The sequence below is a fragment of the Pectinophora gossypiella genome, unplaced genomic scaffold (assembly GCF_024362695.1).
Source record: "Pectinophora gossypiella unplaced genomic scaffold, ilPecGoss1.1 Pgos_35, whole genome shotgun sequence".
NCBI lineage: Eukaryota > Metazoa > Arthropoda > Insecta > Lepidoptera > Gelechiidae > Pectinophora > Pectinophora gossypiella.
This window is the reverse complement of record NW_026063245.1, coordinates 757,520-768,860: the sequence shown is the minus strand read 5'-3', so window position 1 is coordinate 768,860 and position 11,341 is coordinate 757,520. Positions and strand designations below refer to the sequence as shown.

The window sequence follows — 11,341 nt, the reverse complement described above, 5'->3', positions numbered from 1 at the left end:
CAAGGCGAGAAGTGACCATCATCTTAGGGGACTTTAATGCCAAAGTGGGAGATACCACGGAGGGTGACCACCTTCGTCGAGTTGTGGGCAGATACGGGATCGGGGTACGTAATCAGAGAGGTGAACGTCTGTTACAGTTCTGTTGTGAAGAAAGCTTTACCATCACTAACACCTGCTTCAAACATCATATCCGTAGATTATACACCTGGATATCCCCTGGCGACAGATTTAGGAATCAAATTGATTATATACTGATAGGGACGAGATGGAGAAGCTCAGTGACGAACGCCACAACTCTCCCCGGTGCGGACTGCGGCTCTGACCACCAGCTTCTTGTAGCAACAGTTAAAGTGCGGCTAAAGAGAATGCAGAAACCTGAAGTAGCTCCCAATATGAAAAGTATTAACATCAGTGGCTTCAGAGAGGATTTTGGGCAAAGAATGGTAGACTTTCCAAACGACCTGACAGACAGCGACAGTAAATGGGAATACGTCAAGAAGATGATAGAGGAGACAGCTAGGGATAATAAGCTAGCGAAACCCGCTATGAAAGATTTCATCACACCTGAGACGGCCCGAATCATCCTTCAGAGACGTGATCTAAAGGAGAACGGTATATGTTCTACTGAAGATCATCAGCGGTATTCAGAACTAAGCCGCCAAGTTCAACTATGCTGTCGGAAAGACTACGATAACCACATCAACCAAATCTGTCTTGAAGTTGAACAGCACTCGCTGAAAAACGAGTCCAGATATCTTTTTCAAAAAGTAAAAGAATTGACGGGAACACGTAAACCGAGAACATGCACCATTGAAGACATGGACGGATGTCTACTTACAAATGTGGCGGACGTGTTGGAACGCTGGAAGAACTATTGCGCGGTGTTATATGACACGGGACAGCCCTCTAGCGCTATTATTACATGGTCAACAGACGAACCTGATATCCTGCCATCGGAAGTTGATTATGCCATCAAAATTCTTAAGTGCAAAAAGTCTCCGGGTAAAGACGCTATTACAGCCGAAGTACTAAAAAACCTAGGACCACGAGGCACAAAGGCTATTACCGAAACCTGTAACACCATCTGGAAGACCGGAAGATGGCCAAAAGACTGGACAGAATCGGTGTTTATACCATTGCATAAAAAAGGCTCTTCAAAAGACTGTGGGAATTATAGAACTATAGCGTTAATATCGCATGCGAGTAAGATCCTCCTCCATGTAATTAATCGACGTCTTAACTACTTTTTAAACCGACAGATACCCGAAGAGCAGGCAGGTTTCGTCAGGGGCAAAGGGACGCGGGAACAAATACTGAACGTTCGCCAAGTCATCGAGAAGAGCAGGGAATTCAATAGCCCTGTGGTCCTTTGCTTTATTGACTATACAAAAGCCTTTGACTGCGTGCAATGGGATAAACTGTGGAGTGTGCTACTTGAAATGGGAGCTCCTGAACACCTCGTTGCCTTAATACAGAGTCTGTACACGGGGAACCGTTCTTTCATAAGAATAGGCACCGAATGCTCTAATATGTTCCAGACGAAGAAAGGAGTGAGACAAGGCTGCATTTTGTCTACTGCACTTTTTAACATATATGGAGAATACATTATTCGGAAAACTATAGAAAACTGGGAAAAGGGTTTCCCCATAGGGGGGAAGAGACTATCGAATCTCCGGTATGCCGACGACACCGTTCTCTTGGCAACGTCCATTGAAGAGATGAGTGAGCTATTTCAAAGACTCGAGCTGGAGAGTGGCAACATTGGTCTCGAGGTGAACAGAAGAAAAACAAAGGTGATGATAGTGGATCGAGCCGGAAAGCTAACAAATATCACCTGCAACATTCCTGGTATTAGCATCGTCGACCGCTACGTTTACCTGGGCTCCCAAATTTGCAATGATGGCAGCTGTGTCCCGGAGATAAAAAGGCGCATCGGGATGGCAAAGGATGCTATGACCCGTTTAAACAACGTATGGAAGAAACGAGGAATCGGTATCAAAACCAAGATGAGATTGATACGAGCCCTGGTATTCCCTATCTTCCTGTACGGAGTAGAAACGTGGACAATCCTGGCCCGAGAAAGACAAAGGATTGATGCACTGGAGATGTGGTGTTGGAGGCGAATGCTAAGAATACCTTGGACTGCGAAGCGCACTAATGCATCGATCATGACCCAGCTCCAAATAAAAACTCGTCTATCCACTATATGCCAACAACGCATCCTTTCTTATTTCGGCCACACGATGCGCAGAGGTGATGACAGTTTAGAGAAGCTGATTGTGGTTGGGAACACTGAAGGCAAAAGATCGCGTGGTCGTTCACCGACTAGATGGACTGACCAAGTGAAAGACGCGTCGTCATCCAAGTTCTACACAATAGTAAGGGAAGCGCTGGACAGGAACCGGTGGAGGCAGATCATACGCTCCAGGTGCAACCCTGATGCTGACCACGATCCTCAGATATGAGGGACCGACCAAGAGAGAGAATACTATTTTTAAATAACTTCCATTAATATATTCTTAGTTATACGATAGTGTTCAAGTAATGTTTGTTGAGTTTTTTATAGATGATAAAAATATATTAGGACTAGCTGGTACCCGCGACTTCGTCTGCGTACTTTTAATTTGAATATTAAGGATTATATAAAAGGAACGGTATAGCATGTGATTAAAAGAGAGTAAGTAGGTATATTTAAAAAAAATAAAAAATATCTGTTTACAGTCGTTATAAAGTACCTATGTATTCCATTGAGTGGCAGAAATTACCTAGGAATATTTATCGGTCCCTTATGTCCAAGACACTTACAGGGGTCAGCGTCACGTTGTGTACAAAAATATTTTAAAATGACCTAATTTAAAACTTTTTTGTACACAACGTTTGCTATTTTGTTATTATTTGTTAAAATGTAGAAATTGTTTGGACTCGACACTCGCGAGCAGGCCACGTATACACCACGTGCGCTCCCCCACCACAAGACAGCGCCGTTGACTGCCGCCACACTTCGGCGAATGTGCGCGACGACGAACGACGACCGACGGCAGTGGCGGCGATGCAGAGTATTCGTTAAAAGGAACTTTATCTACAAAAGCCAAATTTTTTTAACTTGATACACCCAAAACTACTAAATATCATGTTCCTAGGTTCAGTGGTTAATATTTTGTATACAAAAAGTTTGGCTTCGTAGTTCCCGTTCCGAATCCGTTCCGTTCCGTTCGAATTTCGGAAAATCCGTTTGTTGAAAAACTCTGCACATCCTAAGAGACCTACGTACCAAGTTTCATGGTTTTATCTTCAAAAATGACGAATACCCATACAAACATTCAACCCGTATTTCACCCCCATACTGGTAAAAATTTCAAAATGCTTGAACAAACGATTTTTTGTTTGTTATTTAGTGCCTAAACACAAAATTTAATATTTTTATCTTGAAAAATGACGAACCTCATAAAAAATTTCAACACCTATTTCATCCCCTCAAAGATCGAATTTTCAAAAACGCTTTAACAAATTGTTTTTTTATTTCTTATCAAGTTCCTAAATATAAAGTTTCGTGGTTTTATCCCCAAAAATGACGAACTCCCATACAAACTTTCAACCCTCATTTCACCCCCTCACTGGTCGAAATTTCAGCAACGCTAGAACAAATGTTTAATTATTTTTTATCAAGTGCTTAAATATAAAGTTTCATGGATTTATATTTTAAAATTAAAATATCCCATACAAACTTTCAACCCCTATTTCAATCTCTTCGTCCCTTCTTTTCGCAATAAAAGGTATCCTATTTTCTTTCTCAGGGTCTAAAGATTGTCTGTGCCAAATTTAATCAAAATCGGTTGAGAGGTTTTAGCGGGAAAGCGTAACAGACAGACAGACAGACAGAGTTACTTTCGCATTTATAATATTAGTAAGGATTATTTTCCCTCGTTAAATAGTAAACAAACTAAGTGTAGGTGTTATAATTTCGTTGACGAACTGATTACCTATCCGTTTCTTTGTCTAAAATGAGTATTACCTTATTACTATGATTGATTACTGGGCTTAAAGTTCGTATAAATGTCTATCGAATTACCTCCTCAAGTTTAAAGCGTAGCTAGTCATGTAGTACTATATTAATTATGTGGTGTAAGTAATTAGATTTTATCTGTATGTAATGTAATAGTTAGTTGAATAAAAAAACTTATACAAATCAGATCAATTAATTGGCGTAATGTGATTCTAGAAAGAGTTTTAATGTTAATAGATAGCTAGCTATAGCTATGTGTAGGTTCCTGTAGGAATGAGATATAACTGTTTAATAAAGACAGTTGCATCAAAATTTTATCATAAATTCCCTAAATTATGGCGCCTACCTACCCTCTAAGTTAGAAAAGTGATCAAATACTAACTTGAGGTCACTCAGTTTAAAAAAAAACATCGAAATCATTCCAGTAGCTATGGCGTCATGCGCTTCTTGACACGATCACGAAATCTAGATTTCCGCGGGAATGAGGTATTTTCCCGCCATAAAAAGTAGCCTGTGTCCGTGCCTAAGATCCTATCTTTAAATTAACCAAGTCTTATAAAATTCCGTTCAGACGTTAAGGCGTGAATGAGGCAAACTTTTAAAACAAACAATTAAAAATCACTAACCTAGTTTTCTGTCTACTGCCTACGCCTTAAGTACGATAGCATAAATATTAATAGGCCATATCCTTTTCTAGATTACTATCTATCAGCTAACTAAATTTCATCAAAATCCGTTGAGCCGTTTAGGCATGATAGACAAAACTCCCAGCAAAAACCATAAAAAAATCACTAACTCAATTCAGTTTTCTGCCTACTTCCTACCCCCTAAGTACGATGACGTGATCAATTTGATCGTACAACCGTTTTTAGATAACCAACTATTACCTTACTAAATTTCATTAAAATCCGTTCAGCCGTTTAGACGTGAAAGAGCAAAAGTCCCAACAAAAACGACTACAAATCACTAAATCAATTTAGTTATCTGCCAACTGCCTACCCCCTAAGAACGATGGCGTGATTATTTATAGCCTATGACCATTTCTAGGTTATCATCTATCACCATACCAAATTTCATCAAAATCCGTTGAGCCGTTTAGGCGTGAAAGAGTAACAGACAGACAGACAGACAGACAGACAGACAGAGTTACTTTCGCATTTATAATATTAGTATGGATTTAATGTTTCGCTTAATTGAAAGAGCTTATTATGTAGTTTTAGCAAAAGCAGATATATTTATTGTTACAACTTTATTTTTAAGTTTAACGACTGATGTATAATATTGGCCTTATTTGGAGCCGCGTTCCTTGCAAGGCCATTTGGAAGAGCTTAATAAAACTTAAGTTTAATAAATAGTGATTAAAGTTAGGTAAAAAGAAAGTGATTTATATGTTGCACAATAAAACAAAGTATTATTGAATAACTTGTTTCCTTCATTTATCCAGTAAATAAACGAACAAAAAGTATTTATTCGTTAGAGTGCCCTTCCATGGTCCACCCACCTTAGGTAAAAAAACTTTTTAAGTTAAACGGTTTTATGTTAAACATACATTGCAATGTTTAAGCTAAATGTACTAAAAACCAAAAAATAATAAAATAGATACAGTCGTGGGAATTATAAACATATGCATAGACTAGACTAAAATAAAACCGTGGGGCACGTTAATTGTCTACAAATTATCGACTTAATGTGCGATAGAAGAATCGTTTAATTCGTCGTTAGGCAGTTGGCCCGCAGACGGTGAGGAAATTACTTACTATTTTCTTGCTCATGGACATTCCAATAGTTTTACACTCCATGTAAATAAAAGAGTTCACTTGGAATGAATTGCAACAAAAAATATTGAAAACATTCCCAAGTGATCAGAATTACGCAGACCTCTTAGTTGAAATGTTAAATCGAAAAAGTCGGCGTAACGAAACATTAGTTGAGTATTTTTATGACAAAACTAGCTTTTGCCCGCGACTCCGTCCGCGTGGCGTGTTATAAAAGAAAGATATTTGTGTGTGTGGGAGAAAGGTTAAAAAATGCTTAATTTTATTATTTTTAAATGAGGTTACAGTATAAGTAGCTCAGTTAAATAATGAATTGTTATTAATTTCTAGATTATTAGTTTATGATTTGGTTTGATATTTTAGGAAAATACGATTAGTTTCGAAAATTTAAACGAGTTATTCGTCGTTTCGCACGCAAAGGATTCGCACCATTGTGCGAATTGACACCATTCGATTTTACCTAATGTTTTTGTCTTCATTTCGCACGCACGTACAATGTACAGTCAGGTAAAAATATTGAAATCAAGTTTTATAAACGACTACGAATAAATGACCATGTATGAAATCTTAATATCAAGTTTGTTATCTGAAATAGGTACTTATACATAAATAAAACATTTACACTACTGACATGCTCGGTCACATTACGTGACGGCAAAACTTCGGAGTGAGAGAGATGGCGTACTAGAAAGCAAGAAGGATGTAAGCCTCGCTCGCTTCCTAGTATTGCGCCATCTCTCTCACTCCGGCGTTTTTCATCACGTTAACCGTTAATGTAGCCCAAAAAGATAGCGCGGTCTCTTTCTTTTTATCTAATCTCCAGTGGTGCATCTTAGTGACGTCAGTCAGTCTTTCCTTAAGCGTCTTTTACTGCGCTCGCGCATATTAAACTGCAACATGTTCTAAGTTTTAAAAATGAAAATGTGGGTGTTTTTTATGTACGCTGGAGGTAAGTGTATTTAGAATATAATAGTGTTACTGTGAATGTTCGAACGGCTACTTCGTTCAGTTATACAGTGTGTCCGGGGACGTATAGCGGAAACTTTAAGACCGTATAAAAAAGTTAATTAAAAAATTAAAATCACTACATGGGGTGGGCGCCCCCCATGGGGAGTTTTTTGTCGATAAAATTGATCATATTATACGGTCTTAACGTTTTCGCTATACGTCCCCGAAAACACTGTATATTTAAATGTTTTTTGTTTTGTGGCGGCCATCTTGTGCTTATCCTATCTTGACTGGCATTGGTAGAAATTATGAGATGAAACTGAGAAAATGTGAAATTCATTTGATAATTAAATTTAAAAGTGTGTTTTACCTTAATAAATATTCTAGATTTGATTTAAAAAGCTGGTTTGAGATTAGAAACATTTTTCTTTGTAGGAAATGGATCGCAACCTGGCCCATCTAATTCAGGAAATGATCCACCAGCCGGACCTTCAAGTACGCATACAACTGGACATGAAATAATCAAATCAAAACGAGGAAAGCCAGTACTTTTTCGCGCGGGCCACAAATATAATTTACACAGGAGAAATAAAGCTTCTTGTGTTTGGAGATGTTCGAAGAGACACATATGCAAATCTATGCTTGTTATTAATAATGATAACTCTATTAAACGGGAGGATAGACACAACTGTGAGCCTGATTTTACGTCAAATGAGCTTGAGATAAAATTTAACGAGTGCGTTGAAAAAGTTAAAACTGACTATACTGTACCTATACCAACTGTTTTTCGACAGACTGTAGCAGAGCTAAAAGACAAGGGAATCAGCCTCATCCAAAGAATTCCCACATTTAAAAATGTTAAGAATAAGTTTTATCGAAACCGAAATAAGTCGCAGGGTGTAAAAAAAATATGTTTTAATACATTGAAACAAGTTGTTGTGCCCGAAAGATTCAAAAGCTTTTTATTAGCTGATTACTACAACTCGAGGAACAGAATTTTGCTTTTCGCTGGTGAGCATTGCAAAACAATATTGGCAAATCCCAATTTGACAGTTTTATGTGATGGAACCTTTAAATTTTGTCTAAAACCTTTTCAGCAGTTGTATACCTTGCATGTTGATTTAGGAAGTAGTAAAACACACACGAATATAATACCTGTGATTTATGCGTTATTGGCAAACAAAACTAAAATAACTTATAAAATATTGTTTTCCTTGATCAAGAGTCAAATTCCTCAATTTGATCCCAAAAATATTATACTCGACTTCGAGCGGGCGACAATGTCAGCGATCAAAGATATATTCCCAGAGACTTGCATTAGTGGGTGTTTCTTTCATTTTTCTAGAAGTTTGTGGCGAAAAGCTGACGAAGTAGGAATCACAAAATCTGCACTGGCTCGAAAACATATAAAAAGGTGTACTGTTTTGGCACATTTTCCCAAAGAAGTTATTGAAAATGGGTGGTTGTACATCATGTCTCAATGTCCCAACGATGAAAAAATTGTCTTGTTTAACAATTATTTTGTAGAGACATGGTTAAATGAAACTTCTTTTTTTACCGACAAATGGTCCTGCAGTAGTAGTCATCATCGAACTACAAATATGGTTGAGAGCTGGCATGCTATCGTAAACAAAAAAAATAATAATAAACCCAAAAGTATTGCACATTTTTTGACTGTCTTACAACAAGAAGATAATTATTATCAAACTTTATATTTAAAAGGATCTAATATTACAACAAAAAAGAAAGAAACCTGCGATATCGATGAACACATTGCTACCACAATTACCCAATTCAGACACGGAAACATTAGTGTTGAATTTTGTAAGTATAGAAAGTCTCGTCGTATGATTTTTTATGGTTTCGACAATCATCTTGATCTCTGATTTATTATGTATATTTTTATAAATACTTAGTTAATAAACAAGCCAAATGCTTTTGTGATACTGTTGATTATATTGATAATTTTTTTACTACTTTAATATTCTGTGATGTCGTTGATTATAATTTGTAGATGTAAGTACGTTAAAGTTTCGTTATGACAATCATCTTGAACTCTGATTTATTATGTAGATTTTTATAAATACTTAGTTAATAAACAAGCCAAATGCTTTTGTGATACTGTTGATTATATTGATTATTTTATTACTACTTTAATATTCTGTGATGTCGTTGATTATAATTTGTAGATGTAAGTACGTTAAAGTTTCGTTATGACAATCATCTTGAACTCTGATTTATTATGTAGATTATTTTTATAACTACTTAAGTCAGGTCAGGTTATTTGGATTGGCTTACATTTGCCACTTTAAAAAATGAAAATCTTGGTGAAGTTGGAAGAAATGTAAATTTTTTTTTAGAAAATGAATGTTATTTTTCTTATACTCCGTATTCTTCTTTTTTCGTTGGTTTACTTTTTACGTTCATAAATAAAAATACTCATCTGTGGAATAGAAACTAAATAGGTTGGTTTTATTGTAAACTCATTCAATTTATGGTTTAAATATTTTATAACAACATGGAATTTTATATGTATTGAAAAATCTTTATTTAATGTTAAAAATCGCATGAAATTGAAAAAGCGTGATACCGGCCGATAGTAGTTCGATTTGTAGTTCATTCGATATTCAGTTAGTCGACTTAGCAACCATTCGCACTGCAATGTGTCGTTGAAATGTTCATTCGATATTCCGTTCGTCGATTAAGCAACCATTTGAACTACAGACTGTCGTTTACGAATTCATTCGATATTGCGTTCGTCGACTAAGTGTCTTTCGTATTACGGTTTCGGACCCGAAGTTGTGGGTAGTAATGAAAAGTATTTTAAGCAAGTGTCTGCAAACGGTACTGTCATATCCGGATATATTGATTTCGGGAGCGAATGCACGCTTGTTAGCGACAGTATTTGCGAAGCTTTACAATTGAATCGAAATACTGACAACTTACCAACTCTTAGGGGATTTGGAAATAGTGCGATTATTCCTGATGGTAGAGTAAATGTTAGCATAAAATTAGACCTCGTCGAGTTGCAACTGTCAGCATTCCTTGTTCCTGCGTCATATTTGCCCGCTGACATATTGATAGGACAGTCCTTGACAGAACATCCCTCAGTGAGAGTATTTAAATCTGACAAAGAGTTGATTCTTGATCAAGTTACACCGAACAAGTCCAATGTAATTATTCTTAAAACTAGAGAAGATTCTATAGTTAGTAATAATTGTTCTATTGCGATAAGCTGTAATTCTGATTTTACTGGTTTTGTAAGTATTACGCCGGATCTAAGGTTGAGTAAAGGGTCGGAATATTTGATACTACCCGGACTATATCCTATCACAAAAGGTACTGGTCATGTGGTCTTGATTCCTCTTAACGGTAAAGAGTTAGTTTTCGTTAAAGACAAAATTTTAACCAGGGGTATAGGTTTACCTAATGAGATATTCCCTGATGACATGAAAGGTAGTTATGTTATGAACGTTCGACGCATCTCTGCCGATGCCAAACACATTTGATGATCTTAATGTTGATGCAGACTTGGACTCAGTGGCTGCAAATAAATTGTTAGCTATTTTAAATAGTTATAGAGATTGCTTTGCATTTTCAACTGGCGAGTTAGGAATGACGTCTGTTGCAGAAATGAAAATCAATTTACACGATACTTCCCCTGTCACTTACCGTCCTTATAGACTGTCCCTAGCAGAACGAGAGAAAGTCGGACAAATTATAAATGAACTCCTAGTTAATGACATCGTTCGGGAATCAAACTCAGAATGCCAGCCCGATAATCGTCAGCCAAAGGTGACGTCACGGACGTCGTGTTTACTGACGGTACGACATCTCTTTGCCTCGATAAAAAAATATTTACCTCAGTAATTACAGTGCGTCACATATACAAAAAGCTTAAGAATACCCTAGTGAGTAATATACATTGTGGGATTTCAGTGAAGTGCCAGGATTACGTTGCTAAACTTAAAATAAAAAATCCACTCGCGACTCGTAAGCCTAAAGTGTACGTACCCACATAAATAATTACTGGAGCAAAGTGGCAAATAAAACTCGTACAGTGCATATAACACATATATTTGTAGTAAAATTGTACACAAGTTATATTATTATAAGTACTAAACAAACTTACAAAGTGTCACTACAAAAATTGTACGAATATTTACATCACACTAACGCCATCTGTTAGGTTTGTCGTGAACTTTTGTATTAAATAATAAACGGATCGATCGAGCTATTACAACTATGCCGGTGAAGTGCAGTGCGTGCTGTAAATACATGTCCCTACCAGACGGCATCGTGTGTCCTGGCTGCAAAGGGGCAAGCCATAGGTCGTGTGTCAATGTACCTAGGGATACACAAATACACGAGTCTTGGCGTTGCCCGAGCTTTAGAGCCAGAATGCCTACAAAAAATGACAACAGCACGCCCATACGCGGTGTAGGTATCGCCTATTTACTGGACGACTCAATGTCCGAGTCTACGGTAGCCACCCAGCCAGCCAGCATCGAGCTTGGTGACGCGCGTGAGGTCGCTGCCTCGCTCAACGCAACAGCGCTCGACGTCACTGTCGAGTACAAAGAGCCGGAGGCCGTCCTGTCTGCGGAAATGCGAA

At 37.4% G+C, this 11,341-nt stretch overlaps 1 protein-coding gene across 1 annotated transcript; it reads left to right on the top strand.

The window, feature by feature from the left end:
• The first annotated feature begins 365 nt into the window (after nucleotides 1-365).
• LOC126381094 (uncharacterized) lies at nucleotides 366-7,248 on the top strand. The gene is made up of 3 exons (XM_050030630.1): nucleotides 366-1,025; nucleotides 1,260-2,282; nucleotides 7,162-7,248. Exons 1-3 carry the CDS (start codon nucleotides 366-368, stop codon nucleotides 7,246-7,248), a joined length of 1,770 nt encoding a protein of 589 aa, XP_049886587.1.
• Nucleotides 7,249-11,341: the final 4,093 nt, after the last annotated feature.

Coding starts and splice junctions, on each gene's coding strand:
- LOC126381094 (XM_050030630.1), top strand. CDS start 366: ATGCAGAAACCTGAAGTAGCTCCCAATATGAAAAGTATTAACATCAGT. Junction 1,026..1,259: donor AAGACGCTATTACAGCCGAA/GTACTAAAAAAC, acceptor TTAAACCGACAG/ATACCCGAAGAGCAGGCAGG. Junction 2,283..7,161: donor GTTTAGAGAAGCTGATTGTG/GTTGGGAACACT, acceptor TTTTCTTTGTAG/GAAATGGATCGCAACCTGGC.